Source organism: Delphinapterus leucas, chromosome 6, assembly GCF_059928025.1.
Source record: "Delphinapterus leucas isolate spDelLeu-1000000601 "Yukka" chromosome 6, BTC_Dleu_Yukka2, whole genome shotgun sequence".
In the NCBI taxonomy this organism is placed as follows: domain Eukaryota; kingdom Metazoa; phylum Chordata; class Mammalia; order Artiodactyla; family Monodontidae; genus Delphinapterus; species Delphinapterus leucas.
In genome coordinates, this window is record NC_143134.1 from 116,461,022 (window position 1) to 116,478,369 (window position 17,348).

At 45.6% G+C, this 17,348-nt stretch overlaps 1 protein-coding gene across 9 annotated transcripts in view; it reads left to right on the plus strand.

The window, feature by feature from the left end:
* The window catches only part of RALGPS1 (Ral GEF with PH domain and SH3 binding motif 1), a 289,275-nt gene that overhangs the window by 95,740 nt on the left and 176,187 nt on the right, over positions 1 to 17,348 (plus strand). For all 9 annotated transcript variants that reach the window (XM_089913761.1, XM_089913763.1, XM_089913759.1 and 6 more), the window contains 2 exons: positions 2,765 to 2,848; positions 16,121 to 16,210. In XM_089913761.1, the coding sequence (XP_089769887.1) occupies positions 2,765 to 2,848; positions 16,121 to 16,210 (174 nt within the window). The remainder of the gene's footprint in view (positions 1 to 2,764; positions 2,849 to 16,120; positions 16,211 to 17,348) is intronic.

Here is a 17,348-nt window from a genome sequence, read left to right on the forward strand (position 1 = left end):
GTTGCTTCTGTTTTGGTCTTTTGGCCGTGAGGCACGTGAGATCTTAGCTGTATTGATGGGACCCGCACCCCCTGTGTTGGAAGGCGAAGTCTTAACTACTGGACCACCAAGGAAGTCCCAAAGTTTTAATTTTAAATGTGACATGTATTCCAGTGCAAAAGGGTCCTTAGGGAATTGTCAAACGCCAAGAACTGTACATACAGTTTTTAAATCAGGGTCTTAGAAATATTCAAATCAAACAAATTTGGGGCAGATGTATTAAGTACCTGCTTTGGTTCTTGCCTGAATGACATCAGCAGAATGAAAGAGAAATAATAATCGATTCTGTTAATAATTCAAGACAGCGACGAGAGTGGTGTGGAAGAAAGAAGGGAGTGTTTGGATTTAAGGCCGTGTCTGACAGCAGCGTGAGCCTGGAAAGAGGAGGGTGGGTAATAACATTTATCAAGTGATTGTTACATGCCAGGTGCTCTGTGTGAGCTTTAATCTTACCTGTTCTAATGAGCTTCACGGGTAAATATATTATCAGACCCATTTAAGGTGAGAAAATTGAGGTTCTGAGAAGATACACATCATGCAGCTAGTGTGTGGAGGGTGGGCTCTGACCTGGCTCTGTCTGTAAGGTCCACACTGCTCCCTTTGAGGATGCCTTCCTAAGTTACTTACAGTGTGGAAATAGACCCAAACTCTGAATTAAATGAACCCTTACACACGTGTACCGTCCCTGCCCCCCACACTTACGGATGTGTGTATAACTTCTGCTGTTTATTAAAGAATTCAGGTAAAAACAAAGGGAGCAACTACCAGCCAGAAACTGGGCAACAACCATGTCCCAGTCCTTGAACATCAGTATTACAAATTCTCTTTTATATCCGATTATAACACATACACTTCCAGGGCTGGCTTTGGAATCCGTAGGGGAGAGAGGCTCTTGTCCTCACAGTTACCTTTCGAAAGGGCAGTAATATACATTTGCCGACTGCATATGTTCTAAAGGTGGGGTGGAGTAGGAGTCAATGGAACTGACTTTGTAGGTCAAATATACGCTAGGAAAGAAACTCAGGTACACACATCGAGGAGAATCATGGTAAACAGGCAAACTCTACAGCTCAAAGAGATTCACGTCTACTTGTGAAAAGAAGTGGAGCCAGAGCATTCATTCAAGGTGATGACTATAGGACTCAGCCCTCTTCTGTATTAAAACGGATGTGGTGAGAATTACATGAGATAACAAGTGAGGCTCCCTGTCCGGTACCGACACAATGGGGGATTCTTGGTAAATGGTAGCATTAGTTAATATCATTGTCATTACCATGACTTGGGGTCTAAATTGTGAGGGTGAGAAGGACTTGGCAGGGTCAAGGATGTCTGCTGTATTTTTTCATGTGGGTGACTGGGAGGACAATAGTGCCATTTATAGAAGTGAGGCCTCCAGGAAGAGGAGCTGTGTTTCTTAGCTCCTGGTTGGTTCCCAAGCGTTCTCAAGTCCAGGTCATTCACCTTGAATCCGGAGCTGCCCATCGCCTGCAGCCGGCTTCCCACAGGCGTGTGCCGGTGACTTCAGTTGGGTCCTGAGATGCATTTGAAGGGCACGGCACTTCAGGCCTAACTGCTCAGTTTGTCTTTGGCCATTCCCACAGCACCCCTTGACTTCCTGGTAGACCCCTGATCTGTGTCTATTCCGGCTGGTAGGCAGCCGACCCTCACTAAAGCCCTTATAAAAGTTCCTGGTGTGGGGCAAAAAATAATGTCATTAATAATACAGAGGCTGGATATGAGTTAGAAGGAAGCCTTGTAACTGAGGGGTAGAGAACTTTCCTTTCCTGCATTCTCTCTGCCAGGGGTCGCCAAGGCACAAGCTGGCAAAGCTGGGCATTTAGTTAATGGCTTTTCCTTCATCCTTTTATCTACTTCCCCCAGGTAGTCTCATTAGATTGCTCCCGTTACCTCCCTTGGAGAGGAACCAGCCTCACTGTTAGGTAACATTTAGGTCATTTGACTCTTCAAATTATAATGCTAGATCTGCTAGAAAAGAAGAGACTACGCTCCTGAAGAAGATATTAAGGCGACCTGTCTTTCTGCCCCCTTTTGTTTATATGAGAGATGGCGGGGGGGGGGGGGCAACTTCAGGAACGAATCTGAGGTCATTCCAGAAGCTTCTCTGATCGCAGTGGGCTTGGCCCAGGACGTCCCCTGGTTCCAGGAGTGGAGGATGTCACTTGGTCAATGAAATCTGAGCATCTTCAGCCAGATTTTAATTTTAAGGTAGCCCTGGGTGTGATCCTGCTCAATATAGCATTATACCCTCTCGCAGACAGGTAGCCCTGGGGTGTGATCCTGCTCAATATAGCATTATACCCTCTCGCAGACAGGTAGCCCTGGGGTGTGAGCCTGCCCAATATAACATTATACCCTCTTGCAGACAATTTGCATTAAGAAAGGGCTTCTGGTCCCGGGGAGCTGGCAGAGTGGCAGTGGCGGGGTTGAGAATAATTTGGCACAGAAGTCCTGGGAGATGTGGCCGGGGTTATGGAGAAAAGTATTCTGCTTCTCACCCTCACCTCTGGGGGTCCCAGGATACACCTCCACCTAGAGACCCAGCCCTCTTCTCCAGAGGAGGAGGAGAATCTCTCCCACCCTGGGAGGACATAGATGGCCAGTGCTTCAGTCCTTCCCCATCTCTGTGTCCACATTCCAGTTAGATGCCCTGCTGTATTTGCATCCCCATTGGAATCACTGTTGAAATTGACTTTGTGCTTCCCAGGAACTAGCCAGCTGTGGATGGAGTAAGAAGGAGAAACATAGTCTCGCTCCCAACGTCGTGGCCTTTACCCGGAGGTTTAACCAGGTAAGAATGCCGCTTGCATGTGCCTGTGCAGATAGCGCTCTGTTGTCCCCCATGGGCTGGGAGCCCCTCCAGGCTTCAGTCTCAGGCACCTGGCCCCAGGTCCAAACCCCTCTTCCTAAGCCCCCACCTTCATCTGCGCTTTTTCACACAGCGGGAGGAACTGAACACCTCTTTTCTGTGTTTAAATCATTTTGGTGGCTTCCAATTCCACTTAAGCTAGGGTTCGGGCACCTTAATGTGCCCTACAAGGTCCTGCGTGGTGGGTCTGGCTTCTGTCCACCTCTCCAGCCTCATCTCTTGTCTGTTCCCCCACTCTGTGGGCTTCGGCCATCCTGGCCTCCCACCTCTTTCCTGCTGCATCACATCTTGGTCTCATCAGGGCCCCATTTGTGCTTTCCTCCCTGTTCAGCTCCCAACCAGATCTCAGCGGGAATGTCACTCTCTCTAGGAGCCTCCCATGAATCTCAGCCTGTATAAGGTCTCCCCGTCATATGTCCCCTCAGTGCACCTGTACTTCTCCATGTGGTCCTCTCCCCATCTGTCCTCATTCTGTGTAGCTCTTTAGTCTCCATCTTCCTTGGCCATCTGTGGGCTCCATGAGGGCAGGAACCATGTCTATCTTGTTCATCACTGTGTCCCCCACCACCTTGCCCTATGTCAGGCATATAATAGACCTTCAGTAAATATATGTAGAATGAATGAATGAGGTACTCAGGAAACACTTCTTGAGTTGAATTTCTTTGAATTTCTGATGGCCTGGTCACTGGCCACATGCATGCTACTACAAACCGACTTGGTCCAATCAGAACCTTTGCTCCAGGTAGGAAGCGCTGCATCCCCACCTAAAGGAATGATATCAGGGACTTGGACCAAGTAAGTGGGGTAGGCTTCTGACTGCTCAGACAGACCTGCCAGAACATGATCTTCAGTAGAAAGTACCCTGCAAGACCCCTTTGAACAAACCAAAGCTCCAAATGGGGCTGTTGACAGCTTTTCCTCTTTCTTCTTGCTTTTCTGGTTTCAGATGAGGACAGTGGCCTCGAGGTTGCACAGTGTACATGACTGGGGCTCTGGGTGTTGGGCCTGGGTTCCCTTTGGGCCTTCCCTCCAGCTGGGCTGTCCCGCTGGGAAATGCCGGGTCCTGCGCATTGCCGTTACTCAGCTCTCTCCAGCCTTCTCCAGCCCTGGCTGGTTACCGCTCCAAGCATAGTGAGAGACTCAGAGAGGCGCCAGCTTGTGTTCTGATGATCAAGGCCAGAGTTCACATTATTGTTGTTTTCTGAGATACAACAGGAACTAAGGAGGGCCTAGCCACATCTGTGGTAGGGACTGTACACCCTTTGTTTTGAAAAGAGAAATACTGAAGTCTTTTTTTTTCTTCTTCTTTATTTTCAAAATCTTTTCCTTTTCAACTGAGCTTAGTCTTTTAAAAAAAACCAGATGTGTACACAGTATCAGGGGATTCATAGTTTCCTTAGCAAAACTATTTGGCTGGGAGCCAGCTCAGTCCCACCTCTGATCAGCTACAGAGCTCCCGGAGGAGGGACACTGGCGGCTCTGATGTAATCTGCTTTGCACGTGGAGGCCAGGTCAGCTTGGCAAAGGGCAGTGCAGCTTGTTCTGCGAACGATTGTATTGTGTCCAGCTCAGACCAAGTGGGTGAAATGAGCCAGAAGTAAAGCTGCATTCTCACAGAATGCTCTGAGAAATGGTCTCCCTGCTGGCCTGTGAGCCACTTAGAGAGCAGTTCCTGGACACAGCCCTGGTAGCTCTGGTTTGAAAACTGGCCAGCGGCCAGTCCATCAGCCGCTGGGGCTGCTTTCCCTGAGATGAACTGATTGGCGTCTCTTCCTGGCAGACTTTCATGTGTGACAACAAAGCTGCTCATCAGACTCCAGATAAAGGCAAGCAGGTCACTTACCTTTCTGAGCCTGTTTTCTTTATCTGTGAATGAAAATAATAATAGTACTCACTTTGCACAGTTGTTACGAAAATGAAATGAAATGATATAGGTAGAGCTCTTAGCGCTGTGTCTGTCTGTAGTAGGCATCCAAACATTTTTTCGGGAAGAAAGGGAAGATTAGTTGATTGGAAGGAGGTTGCGAGGGAATCTGAGGCTCCCTGTGGCCAAACCAAAAATCCAGCAGCCAGTGTTCTGGTCGGCCTCTGAGGACGTGCCTGCTTCTCCATGGGACCTGAGTCCCTTGGGATTTGTTTATAGAGTGGCTGAGATGGAAGAGCTTGGCCAGGTTCCCTAAGGGTCTGTTATGGGCCAGGCTTGTGTCTTGGCCCCAGGGAGTTCACCATAAAGCCAGAAGTTCTCAGTCTTTTTCCGATCACGGGTTCTTTTGAGAATCTGACAATATCACATATGAACCTGCCCTCAGATAAATACATAGATATATACATTTCCATTTAATTTGAGTGGGTTTGCTGCCTCCCCTGCCCACTGCCCCCCAAAGTCTGTACATGAACACTTTAGAGGTCTGTGGACAGCAGGCTGAGGAGCTGTGGTCGCATGGAATCATACAGACCTGAGTTTGCACCTTAGCTCTACAACTTGTTGCCTGTATGATCTTGGGTTGTCTTTCAGCCTCTGACCTTCCTCATTTATAAAATAGGAAGAATCATTTCAAGTGATTTTTGAAGATTAAATGAGAATCATGGATCTAAAGAGTTTAGCTCAGCACTTGATATATAGTAAACAAGTAATATTAGCCTTAAAAAGGGTGGTAGTGTAGTGGGAGCTACAAGCTGAAAGGAAGGTTAGCCTTGGGCCTAAGTGCTGGCGGCGGGGTTGAGATTGTGTCCTGAAGATGAAGAATTAGGAAGAGACAGAGAGGGAATTTGGATGACTTGGTTCCAGTCCAGGCTCTGCTGCTAACCTGTTCTGAGGCCTTAGGCAAGTCCAAGTCTAGGTCTCAGGACCCTTATGTATTAGCAGAGATTGGACCAGGCAAAGGTTCCCAACACTTTGCCCTGGAGGACTGCTTTAACGTTTCTCATGGACATATATATATACACGTACGTAGTTCTTAATGACTGAAACCCCAGCTCAAACTCGCCTTACTGGCTTATGTAACAATGTCCAGGGAGAGACTAGACTTCATGTATTGCTTGGATGGCGCTGTTCTCCCCACCTGGAGGTCCCTGGAGACGTTCAGGGAGGTGGTTTCTCTGTGCTGGCTCCCCTCAGGCGGCCCCCCTCCTCTGTGGTTCCAAGATGGCTGCCAACAGCTCATTGTGAGGGCAACCCCTGCAGAAAAGACCTTCCTCTTCTTCAGTAGCTCCATTTGATGTCCTGGAACAGAGACTCTGGGGTTGATGGCCCTGGCTTGAGCCCCATCCTGCGCTTCGTGATCTCATCACCCTGACCAGGAAACAGGAGGCTCTGGCTGGCCAGGTCTCAGAAACAGGCCTTCCCGTGGAGGTAGGGTAGGGGGCCAAGGCCGCAGGGAGTGAGATGGGAGGACTGGCAGTTCCTCAGGGAAAGTTGGTGCTCGGACAGGAAGAGGCTGAGGGATGGCCAGAACCGCCCGCAGACCCTCTTCCCTCTTGCACTCTTCCATCCAGCTCTCAGCTTTCTCCCCTGATCAATCTGCTGATACCCCATCCATGCGTCATTAGCCTAGTCACCGAATATTCCTGATCCCTCTTGGCTTTAATCGAGACTATTTAAAAAACAGTTATTGAGCACTTAGGCTCAACTTACTGAGTTAGATTCTGTGCTAAGCATTTAACCTGCATCATCTAATTCTGTTTTCACAAAACCCACTGAGGCCGATATTTTAAACCCATTTTATGGATGAGGAAGCTGAGGTTCTGGAAAGTGAAGTAACTTGCTCAAAGCCACATAGCTGGTGAGTTTCCTTACTTAGGGGCCTCCCCATTTTTCTGAACATGACTCCAGTAGAATCCCCTGTTCTTCCAGACTTCATTTATCACAGGGCTGGGAGGCAGTGTTAGCATTTTCCCTTCCAAATGCTACCTCCAAACAATTATTCTTTCCTCGTTGTATAAACCCTCTTTCATTTGAGGCTCATTACTTCTGGTTATATTCATTTATTTATTTAATAGACATTGACTGCACATGGTACCGGACTCTGTGCTAGGTTCAGGGGGTCAGCAGTAAACTGGATGTAGCCCTTGCCATCATTAGCTCATAGTCTGGTGGGGGAGACAGACGTGATGGAGGGGATTACAGTCCAGGGGAATCAGTGCTAGGGTGGGAAAACCAGAGGAGAGGTGTGGGCAGTAGGAAGGGAGGCCAGGAGACTGGATTGGAGTCTGTCCCATTAATCTAGGTGAACGACAGAGATGTAGAGTGGCCGGGCTCAAGAGAATATTAAGAGACCGAATGATAGCACTGGGTGATTGATTGGATTTGGAGGGAGATGACAGGGAGGCGCAAAGGAGGCCCCGCTTTGGTCCTTGGCAGCGGCACTCTTTGAGGTGGTGAGTGCAGAGGAGGAGGAGCAGTTGTGAGAGGGGAGATGACGGAGAGGAGAGAGGTCTGGGCGTGTGAGCTCAACCATGCAGCAGGTGACTGGGTATTTGCGTCTGGGAGTCGGGAAAGATCCAGCTTGAAGATGCAGATATTGCAGTCACCTGCATTCGAAGCCGCAGGAGTAGATGAGGTTGCCCAGGGAGCAACGGAGGCCCACGTGAGAGCCTTAGGGCTTATGGGAAGGGCAGAGGAGAAGGGGCTGAGAAAGAGCAGCCTGGGCACGAGAAGAGCACCCAGAAAGGCTGGTGTCTTGGAAATCAGTGTCTCAAGGACAACGGAATGCTACAGAATGGGTCATTTAAAAGGACTAAAAAAAGAGTCTTTTATCTTTAGCAGCACGGCGGTGCTAGGCTCAGCAGGAGCTGTTTTGCGGGGGTGTGAAATGGAAGCTGGGCTGTAGCAGCTTGAGCGGTAGATGTGAGGAAATGGAGAGAGCAGGTGTAGGCGATGCTTGAACAGTGGCTCTAAGGAGAAAGATGAGAAGAAGCGGGTAGCTGGAGGGGTTGAAGACGTTCAGGGAGGTGTTAATATTTCCTCTTTTCTTTTCAGCAGAAAGAGCCTTGGGGGTGTACATATTTTGAATGGAAAGAGCCAGTAGACCGGGAAAAATTAAAGATGAGGAGAGAGAGGGAATACATAATGAAGTGAAGTCCCAGCGAAGGTGGGAGAGGCCGAGGCCTGGGACCTCTTCATCGTAAAAGGCGAGTCTGCAGAAAGGAAAGATACAGACACAGGTCTGCTTGCAGGTGTGGTGCAAGAAGGTTCACGGCTCCTCTTTCCTCAGTGAAATAGGAGGTGAAGGCAGGGAAGCAGGAGGAAAGCTTGAGGGGTTTGGGGGGAGCTTGAAAAAACCACTCCAGGGGAAAGAGAAGGTTGACTATGGAAATATAGGAAGACTTGTGGGCAGAGCCGCTGAAAATAGAGGTCGTGGCTTTTAAAGTAGCCCCAGGGCATGAGGGTAGCTGGTTTTCTCTAGTTGCACTTTGCAGCCTAAAGAGAGGGGCACAGGAAGGCAAGTGGTTGAATCCATCCATGATGAGCAAAGCAGATTTTTTGAAGGACCATGGGGCAAGGGACCTAAAGGTACTGGCTAAGAAGGGGCTGAAGTGTCAAATGATAGGGGATCCATCTGCTCAAGAGGAAAAGGGCCACCAAGGACTCCAAGGCGTGGTGAGAGGGAAGGATGGGCACAGCAGTGGGGCTGGGGTCAAGGAGCAGGTGAGGATTAGAAGGTTAAAGGTTGTGGCCCGAGACTGGAACTTCAGGTTTCTGATGCAGCACAGTCCTGGGTAATTTGGAGAAGGGGGTGACTGGAGTGATAGGTGGGTAACAGTTGCTGAAGTGACCATGGTCGTTCACAGTGATGTTGATGTTACCCAAGCAATAAGGCAGGGTTTGCTATGGAGAGGAAGGCAGTGGCCCAGATTCTGATCTGCTTGCTATCTCTAAAGTTTTACCTTTCCAGAATGTAAAAAAAAAAAAAAAAAGGGACTCATATATATGTAGCCTTTTCTGACTTGTCTTTTCACTTAGCCATATGCTTTTAAGATTCATCCATGTCTTTATATGGCTTGATGGCTTTTTTATGAGTACTGCTCATTGTATGGATTTACTAGTCTATCCATTCACCTTCTGAAGGACTTACAGTTTTTGATGATTATGAGTAAAACTGCTATAAACATATGCATGCTGGGTTTTTTTTGGTGTGGACATAAGACTTCAAATAAACTGGGTAAATATCTAGGAGTACAGTTGCTGGATCGCGTCTGTACCATTTTGCATTCCCACCAGCAAAGAGTGAAAGTTTGTGTTGCTTCAGGAAGAAATAAAACTGTCTTTATTCACAGATGACATGATGGTCTATACAGAAAATCTCAAAGAAATCTATTTTTAAAGCTCCTGGAACTAATAAGGGAGTATAGCAAGGTTGCAGGGCACAAGATCAATATATGAAAGCTTCCCTATATTACCAGCAATGAAGAATTGGAACTTGAAATTTTTTTAAAAAACACCATTTACAGTAGCACACACATACTCGAGAAATACTTAGGTATAAATCTAACAAAGTATGTACAGGTTCTGTATGTGGAAAACTATAAAACACTGATGAAAGAAATCAAAGTAGATTGAAATAGAGAGGTATTCCATCTTCATGTATTAGAAGACTCATTATTAAGATGTCAGTTCTTCCCAGCTTGATCTATAGATTCAATTCAATCCTAATTGAAATCCCAGCAAGCTGTTTTATAAATATCAGCAAACTGATTCTAAAGTTTATATGGGAAAGGCTAAAGATGTAGGATAACCAGCACAATACTGAAAAAGAATGAAGTTGGAGGACTCACTCTACCTGATTTCAAGACTAATTGTAAAGCTATAATAATCAAGACAGCTTGGTATTGGCAAAAGAATAGATGCCTAGGATTATGAAACAGAACAGAGAGCCCAGAAATAGACCCAGACAAATATAGTCAACTGACCTTTGACAAATGCATGAGGGCATTCAGTGGAGAAAGAGTAATTTCTTCAACAAATGGTGCTGGAACAATTGGAACTGTTTTTGTGTACGTGAAAAAATGAACCTAGACACAAGAGTTTAGGCCTTTCATAAAAATTAACTCAAAATTGATCACAGACCTAAATGTAAAAGACAAAACTATAAAACTTTTAAAAGAAAACGCAGAAGAAAACCCTACATGACCTTTGGTGATGAGTTATTAGATATAACACCAAAGCACAATCCATGAAAGAAAAAATTGGTAAGTTGGACTTCATTAAAATTAAAATCTTCTATTCTGCAAAAGACATTTTTAAGAGAATTAAAAGACAAAGCACAGACTGGGAAAAATATTTGCAAAACACATATCTGATAAAAGACTTGAATCCAAAGTATATTCTTAATACTTAACAATAAGAAAACAACCCAGTTAGGGACTTCCCTGGCGGTCCAGTGGTTATGACTTTGCCTTCCAATGCAGGGGGTACAGATTTGATCCTTGGTCTGGGAGCTAAGATCCCACATGCCTTGTGGCCAGAAAAAACAAAACATAAAACAGAAGCAGTATTGTAACAAATTCAATAAAGACCTTAAAAATGGTCCACATCAAAAAAAAAAAAAATCTTGAAAAAAGAAAACAACCCAATTAAAAAACAGGCCAGGGACTTCCCTAGTGGTGCAGTGGTTAAGAATCCACCTGCCAATGCAGGGGACATGGGTTCGATCCCTGATTCAGGAAGATCCCACATGCTGCGGAGCAACTAAGCCCATGTGCCACAACTACTGAGCCTGTGCTCTAGAGTCCACGAGCCACAACTACTGAGCCCGAACGCTGCAACTACTGAGCCGACACGCTGCAAGTACTGAAGCCCGCGCACCTAGAGCCTGTGCTCTGCAACAAGAGAAGCCACCCCAATGAGAAGCCCGTGCACTGCAATGAAGAGTAGCCCCGCTTGCCGCAACTAGAGAAAGCCCGCGCACAGCAACAAAGACCCAACACAGCCAAAAAAAAAACAGGCCAAATATCTGAATAAGTACTTTACCAAAAAGATGTAACCAAGGGCAAATAAACGTGAAAAGATGCTCAGCATTATTTGCCATCAGGGAAATGCAAACACTATGCACCTATTAGAATGGCTAAAAAACAAACAAAAAAACAACCCAAAACAAACAAACAAAAAACCTCACGAAACCTGACAATACCAATTGTTGGCAAGTAATTGGAGCAACACAAACTCTCATTTGTTGCTGGTGGGAATGAAAAATGGTGCGATCCAGCAATTGAACTCCTCAATATTTATCCAGTTTATTTGAAATCTTACATCTACACACATACACATATTCACACACACACACAGATACACAAATAGCACACAAATATTTATAGCAGCTTTATTTATAATAGTCAAACACTGAAAGTAACTAGGATGTCCTTCAATAGGTGAAAGGATAGGCAAACTGGTAAATTCATACAATGGAATAGTCTTCATCCGAAAAAAAAAAAAAGAATAAGCCATCAAGCCATATAAAGACATGGATGAATCTTAAATACATATTGCTAAGTGAAAGAAACCAGTCTGAAAAGGCAACATAAGTGTGATTACCTCCCCCATTTTTTTTTTGACGTTCTGGAAAATGCTGAAAAAAATTCTGGAAAGCTAAAATTATAGAGATGGTAAACAAATGAGTGGCTGCCAGAGGTGTGAGAAGGGGAGAGCTTTGAGTAGGTGAAGAACAGGGGATTTTTCAGGGTGGTGAAACTATTCTGTATGATACAATAATGTTGGATACATGCCACTGTGCATTTGTGAAAACCCTTAGAACTTTACAGCACTAAGAGTAAACCTCTTAGTGCTAACTATGCAAATTTTAATCATTGTGGAGATTAAGGGGTCCTAGGATGGAATGTAGAACATAACAAGCGAACCTAACTGGATTATAAATGTATGAAACAACCTCCCTGAGAAGGGTGAGGGGAAAAGGTGCTGGCCTAAGTAACTTTGGAAATGAGGGAGCCTGAAAGACTAAAGACAAAAGGAACTGTATATAAGCACTGTACTCTGATCAGGTTGTTTCCCAAGGGCGGATGGGTAACAATTCTGGAGCCATTATGCATGAACACTGGAATTGAACGATTAAGGAAATGGGTGGCGGATGGTGGGACCCAGGTTTCTCTCACCTGTTGGAGTGGGAAGTTGTAGACAAGCAAGAGGAGGCTAGAGTGATCCATATGGTAATGGATTGGAGGTGGAGACATTAGTAGGAAGTCATATTTAGCTTAATATAGATACAGATGGTTACATATAGAAATATTTATAGGTATGTATATATACAAGAGTTAGGGTACACACACACACACACACTTCCTTGCTCTGCATCTGAGAGGACCTAGAAACAGTGATACCTAAGTAGCACGAGCACACGTAGCTCCCAGATCTTGGTTTCTAATACCATTATCTAATAAAAGGAACCAGGGGGCACTTCCCTGCTGGTCCAGTGGGTAAGACTCTGTGCTCCCAATGCAGGGGGCCCGGGTTCGATCCCTGGTTGGATGCCTGGTCGGGGAACTAGATCCCACATGCATGCCACAGCTAAGAAGTCCGCATGCTGCAACGAAGATCCCACATGCTGCAACTAAGACCCAGCCGGCGCAGCCAAAATAAATAAGTAAATAAATAAAATAAAATATTTTTTAAAAAAGGAACCAAGGCTCCTTGGAGAAGTGGCTGGTTTCGGACTGGGACAAGAAATGTACAGGATGAGGCGGTAGCATCTTGTAGTTCCAGAAAGTAAGGAGGTGCCCATACAAACCAACCAAACAATGCTGGGGGCATGTCGAAGCCAGCCCTCAGTGGCCAAAGCTGGAACAATTTGAGTAAGGAAATAAATAACATAGTATTGGATCAAAACCCCAAAGTATCCATGAGTCCATTCTGATGTAAACAAATGATGGAATAAATAAATGGGGGAGACTAGACAAACCTCCTATGCAGAAGAATTCCAAATAATCTATGTAGATATTTTGCCCTCAAGAAGGTGGAGCACAACTGCCTCCTTCCTTCCATAGCGACTTCCTTCCAGAGTTTGAGGTGATAGTATTATTTATGCAACCAGTTCCCTATTGATGGGCATATTCTTTTGCTTTATAAACAGTGCTTCAGTGAACCTTTGTATGTATATCACTCTACATTTCTGTATTTTTGTAAGATAAATATTCCAGGGAGAATATAACTTTTAACAGCTTGAAAGATGTATTCAAGTGGTTCTTCAAAATGGTCCTGTGAATTTATACCCCTGCAAACAGTGTATGAGTATCAGTTTCTCCACACTCTTGGCACACTGTATGACTCACAAAGGGGTAATGTATTCTCTTTAATATAAACCCCTTTTAGTAATCAAGAGTCAGAGGACAGGTGTCCCAATAGAAAGGTGGATGAAGGACCTGAACACGTAATTCACAGGCAAATAATACAAATGGCCTATAAATATTTGCAACAAAAAACTGAAAAAGCGTGCAAAAATATGTTAACTGAGGAGTCATGAAAGAAATGTAAAATAGAAACAGTGAGACATTAGTTTGTCCACTAAGTTAGTAAAGAAAAAAAGAGCTGTAATGACTGGTATTAGCCTGCTCCAATTTTTATGGATCAACAAATAAAACTTTTGGAAGCCAAGTTTTTAAATATATACTTTTGAAAAAAGGTACACATACTTTTATTCACTCTACCTTACAGGAATTTATCCTCAGACCTTAATTAAAAATGTATAAAGATATATGTATAAATATGTTCACCACAGCATTGTCTATCACAACAAAATAATTCGAAATAAGCTACCCAACAGTAGGAGGTTCCTTAATGATGAGACATCCCTAAGATGAAATGCTTGGCAGCTGCTAAAAAATATGTTGATATTCTTATATATTTATAAAAATTCTTGTGATAGTATGATTAATATATACCAATTTAATTGAAAAAGAGAAACATGTTCTATGACTAGACAGACATATGTTCTGAGACATGACAAACATATGTTCCAAGAAGGACACATACCACAGTGTTTATCAGGGGGTCTGTATGTGAGAACGAGCTTGCAAATGACTTCTGTCTCTTGTGCTTATCTCTGTCCCTTTGTCTTCTACATTAAGCTTCTCTTAAATTTTGTAGTTAAAAAACAATTAAAACAGTTTAAAACCATGCTGATTCTCCCTTTGTAATGTCTCTCTCCTCTGCCCCTTTCCTCCATCTCCTTCAACACTGCCCTCGCTCAGGCCTCCCGTCTCTCACTTAGACCATCGCCTCAGCTTCTTGATGGGTGTCCCTGCTCCTGCAGAAGGGTCTAGCCTGTCACTCCTGTGCTCAGAAGCCTCTGGAACTCTCCTTGCGCAGCATAGTGTCCCATTGTTTCTCCAGACCCCCTTCCCTTCTAAGTTCAGCCTCCCTCCCGCCCCAACCCCACGGGGCACCTGCAACACCAGTCCTGTCCACCCGCTCAGCTCTCCCTGGTCTCCTCACCTGTTGAGGGTCTACCCATCTTTCAAGGCCCACCTCCTCTAGGAAGCCTTCTTTTCTCATTATCTCCCCCATACTCCAGTTCACTTGGTTTGAACTTGTTTGATGGCCATGATCACCAGCTGCCTTTTAATACAGTGATTTCTGGACTGACAGGTCTGGACTCGCAGTGCCTGGAGCACACAGTAAGGGCTTCGTGAAAGTCTGCTGAAGTGAACTGATCCAGAGTTGCCTCTGAACACCACCTGAGTCAACTCTGCCACGTTCCGTAATTATGCTTTAAATAGGTGTGATTTTTTTTGACACATAAGAATCTATTAAATTATACATATAAACTATCACACTTGAGATTTATGTGGCATAAAAGTGTGCATGTATTAAAATATAAGGTTTATGGGCATATCACCTAGAAAAAATCTTGCTATATGGAAAATCTTTCTTCCATAACTGGCTAGTAACATTTGAGTCTGAACTTAATTTTAGGCAATTCCTTGGAAAAAATGATTCTATGGAAACCCAGGCACGTCCTGGAGGCAACCACAGATAATTACACAGAGAAAACTTTTCTATAATATTCCTGCTTAATATAAGAAGCCAAATTTTGATACTTGGTGATTTAATTTTTTCTTGTTTTCTCATTGAAAAGTGACAGTATTTCAGTAAAGGGAAGACATTTGGTTGCAGCAGTAAACATGCTTTGATAACTCTGGACTATCCTTAACTCTTTTAGTCTTTGTAAAATTTAGAGGTTTTAGATGCTTAGCCTTCCTTTTCATTCCACGTCTCCCCCATTCTCTGCCCATCTCTCCTCCTTTCTTTGCGGTGCTGTCATTGCACTCTTGGGCATCCGTGTTTCACATAGAGCTGTTGTTATAGTCATGAAACATAAACAGGAAAGCAAACCACTGCCCAGTGTTTCTTAGCATGAAGCTCCTCTTATTTCATTGAGGCATCGTGTGAGTCAACTAGACACTGATGGATGACTTTCTTGTTCCCACCAAAGGACTCAGGGGCTCGAGGATGGTCAAGTGTGAATGATATTCTGAACGAAAAGTACCAGTATATCCTTTTGGCATATGCTGACTCCAGAAAAACATGCCCTTTTACCTGCATTGCTTTACAGAACTTTAAGAGATGTTTTTGTATCACTTAAATTATTGGGCAAATCTCTCCTAGAAAATGAAATTTGTTATAATTGTGCAAATATAGGTGAGTCCTTCTTGCCTTGGGTCTGGCTGGGGATATGGATCTCATAGGTGGTACTGCCAGCATGCATATCCCTTTGTCTGGCCATTTGTCCATCCGTCCATCCATCCATCCATCCATCCATCTCCCCATAACTGGGATCCTTCTGAGCAGAAATCCTGTCTGATACATCTCAAAATTTCCTGAAGTACCTTTAGGGAGACCCATATGTCGATGGAGGCCCAATAAGTCCCCTGGCTAATGATGGGAGTACTTATTTCTCACAGCACCACTATGCATGTTGGAGAGCTGGTGCTGACGGCATGGGACCCACTTGTAGGGTTGAGTGTCATAAAGGAACCCTCAACCTCCTGCAACCCTAGGGTTTGCTCTGTCAGTCTCCCAACCTCTTAGAAATCCCATAGAAGTAGCGGGCGGGGTAACTTGGTTGGTCCGGCATTTAACAACTGTTCTGGTGTGTGTGTGTGTGTGTGTCTGTGTGTGTGTGTCTCTGTGTGTCTGTGTGTCTGTGTGTTGTGTCTGTGTGTCTGTGTCTGTGTTTGACTCTACAGGTCAGTTTTTGGGTTGTACGAGAAATTCTAACAGCACAGACTTTAAAAATAAGGGCAGAAATCCTGAGCCATTTTGTGAAAATAGCCAAGGTAAGCTGTTTTATTATTACTTTTCCCCTTCCTTTCCTTTCTTTTTTGTCGCAAAAAGGTGTTTCCTTGGTACTTTGGGTGCCCATTTGCTCTGGATGAGCCGGGCAGGGTTCAGACACGGGGCTCTGGCCCAGCTTCCCCAGGCAGAGGCAGCTGTGGGACCAGCCTGGCTGCTTGCTGGGCCTCCCAGCCCCTGTGCATGCACAGGCAGGTGCCCTCCGCCCTGTGGTTTTGGCAGCCAACCATTCTTTGTAGCTGGCCTTTCACAGACTCTCCACGAGGCCCCAGTGGCTACCTCTGGGATCCGTTCACCCTCCTATTCAGATTTAGCCAGTGCCGGGGGTTGATGGCTTTTAGTCAGCGTCGGAGGTTGTGACACCATCACATCCTGCACAGTTTATTCGCGGTCAGCAGAGCTCACCCCACCCCATCTTGCACTTGAGGCCCGGGCCCTGCTGCCCCAACCCCACCCCCTGGGTCTGCCCTGGTAGGGTTGGTCCTTGCCGGTTATTGGGCACCAGGCTCATGTCTTTACCCCACTTGCCCCTCCTCTTCCCTCATCTCTACCAGCCCAGGCTGTGATCCCACGGGCCTTCCTGGACCACTCTCATCTCTTACACAGTCCTGCCAGCCCCTCCCAGCCCACTGCTCCCCACCACGGGGCTCACCTGACTCAGCGGAGCACCGCCCTGTCTGTTTACTGCCCGCTTTGTGTGTGCGCGTTGTCTTCCCACCCAGGTCCTAGGCCAGCTCACCTTCACTGCGGCCCCTCTCTGGCCAGGTGCCATAGCTGCTGCTTTACAGAAATGATTTCATTTGAAGCTGACATTATTATTATCCCATTTCCGGAGGAGGAAGGGGAGGCTTAGAGAGGTGGGTGTCCACGCCCAGGCCCCATGGTCAGTCGGAGCGTGTCTCTCTGCCTTCAGGAGAGCTGCTCTGCTGCCCCTCACAGCAAGGTTGTGTTCATCCAGCTCTAAGTATGTTAGGGGCATGGACACTTTTACGTCCTGTGCATTCTGAAGTGCCTGGAACTGTTGCTGAGCGTAATGATACTTGTTGCTCTCGGTGAGTTCGTGCTGGGCCACGAGAGAAAGTGGGATGAAGTTCCAGCCCATCTGGTGCTTTCAGTTTGGAA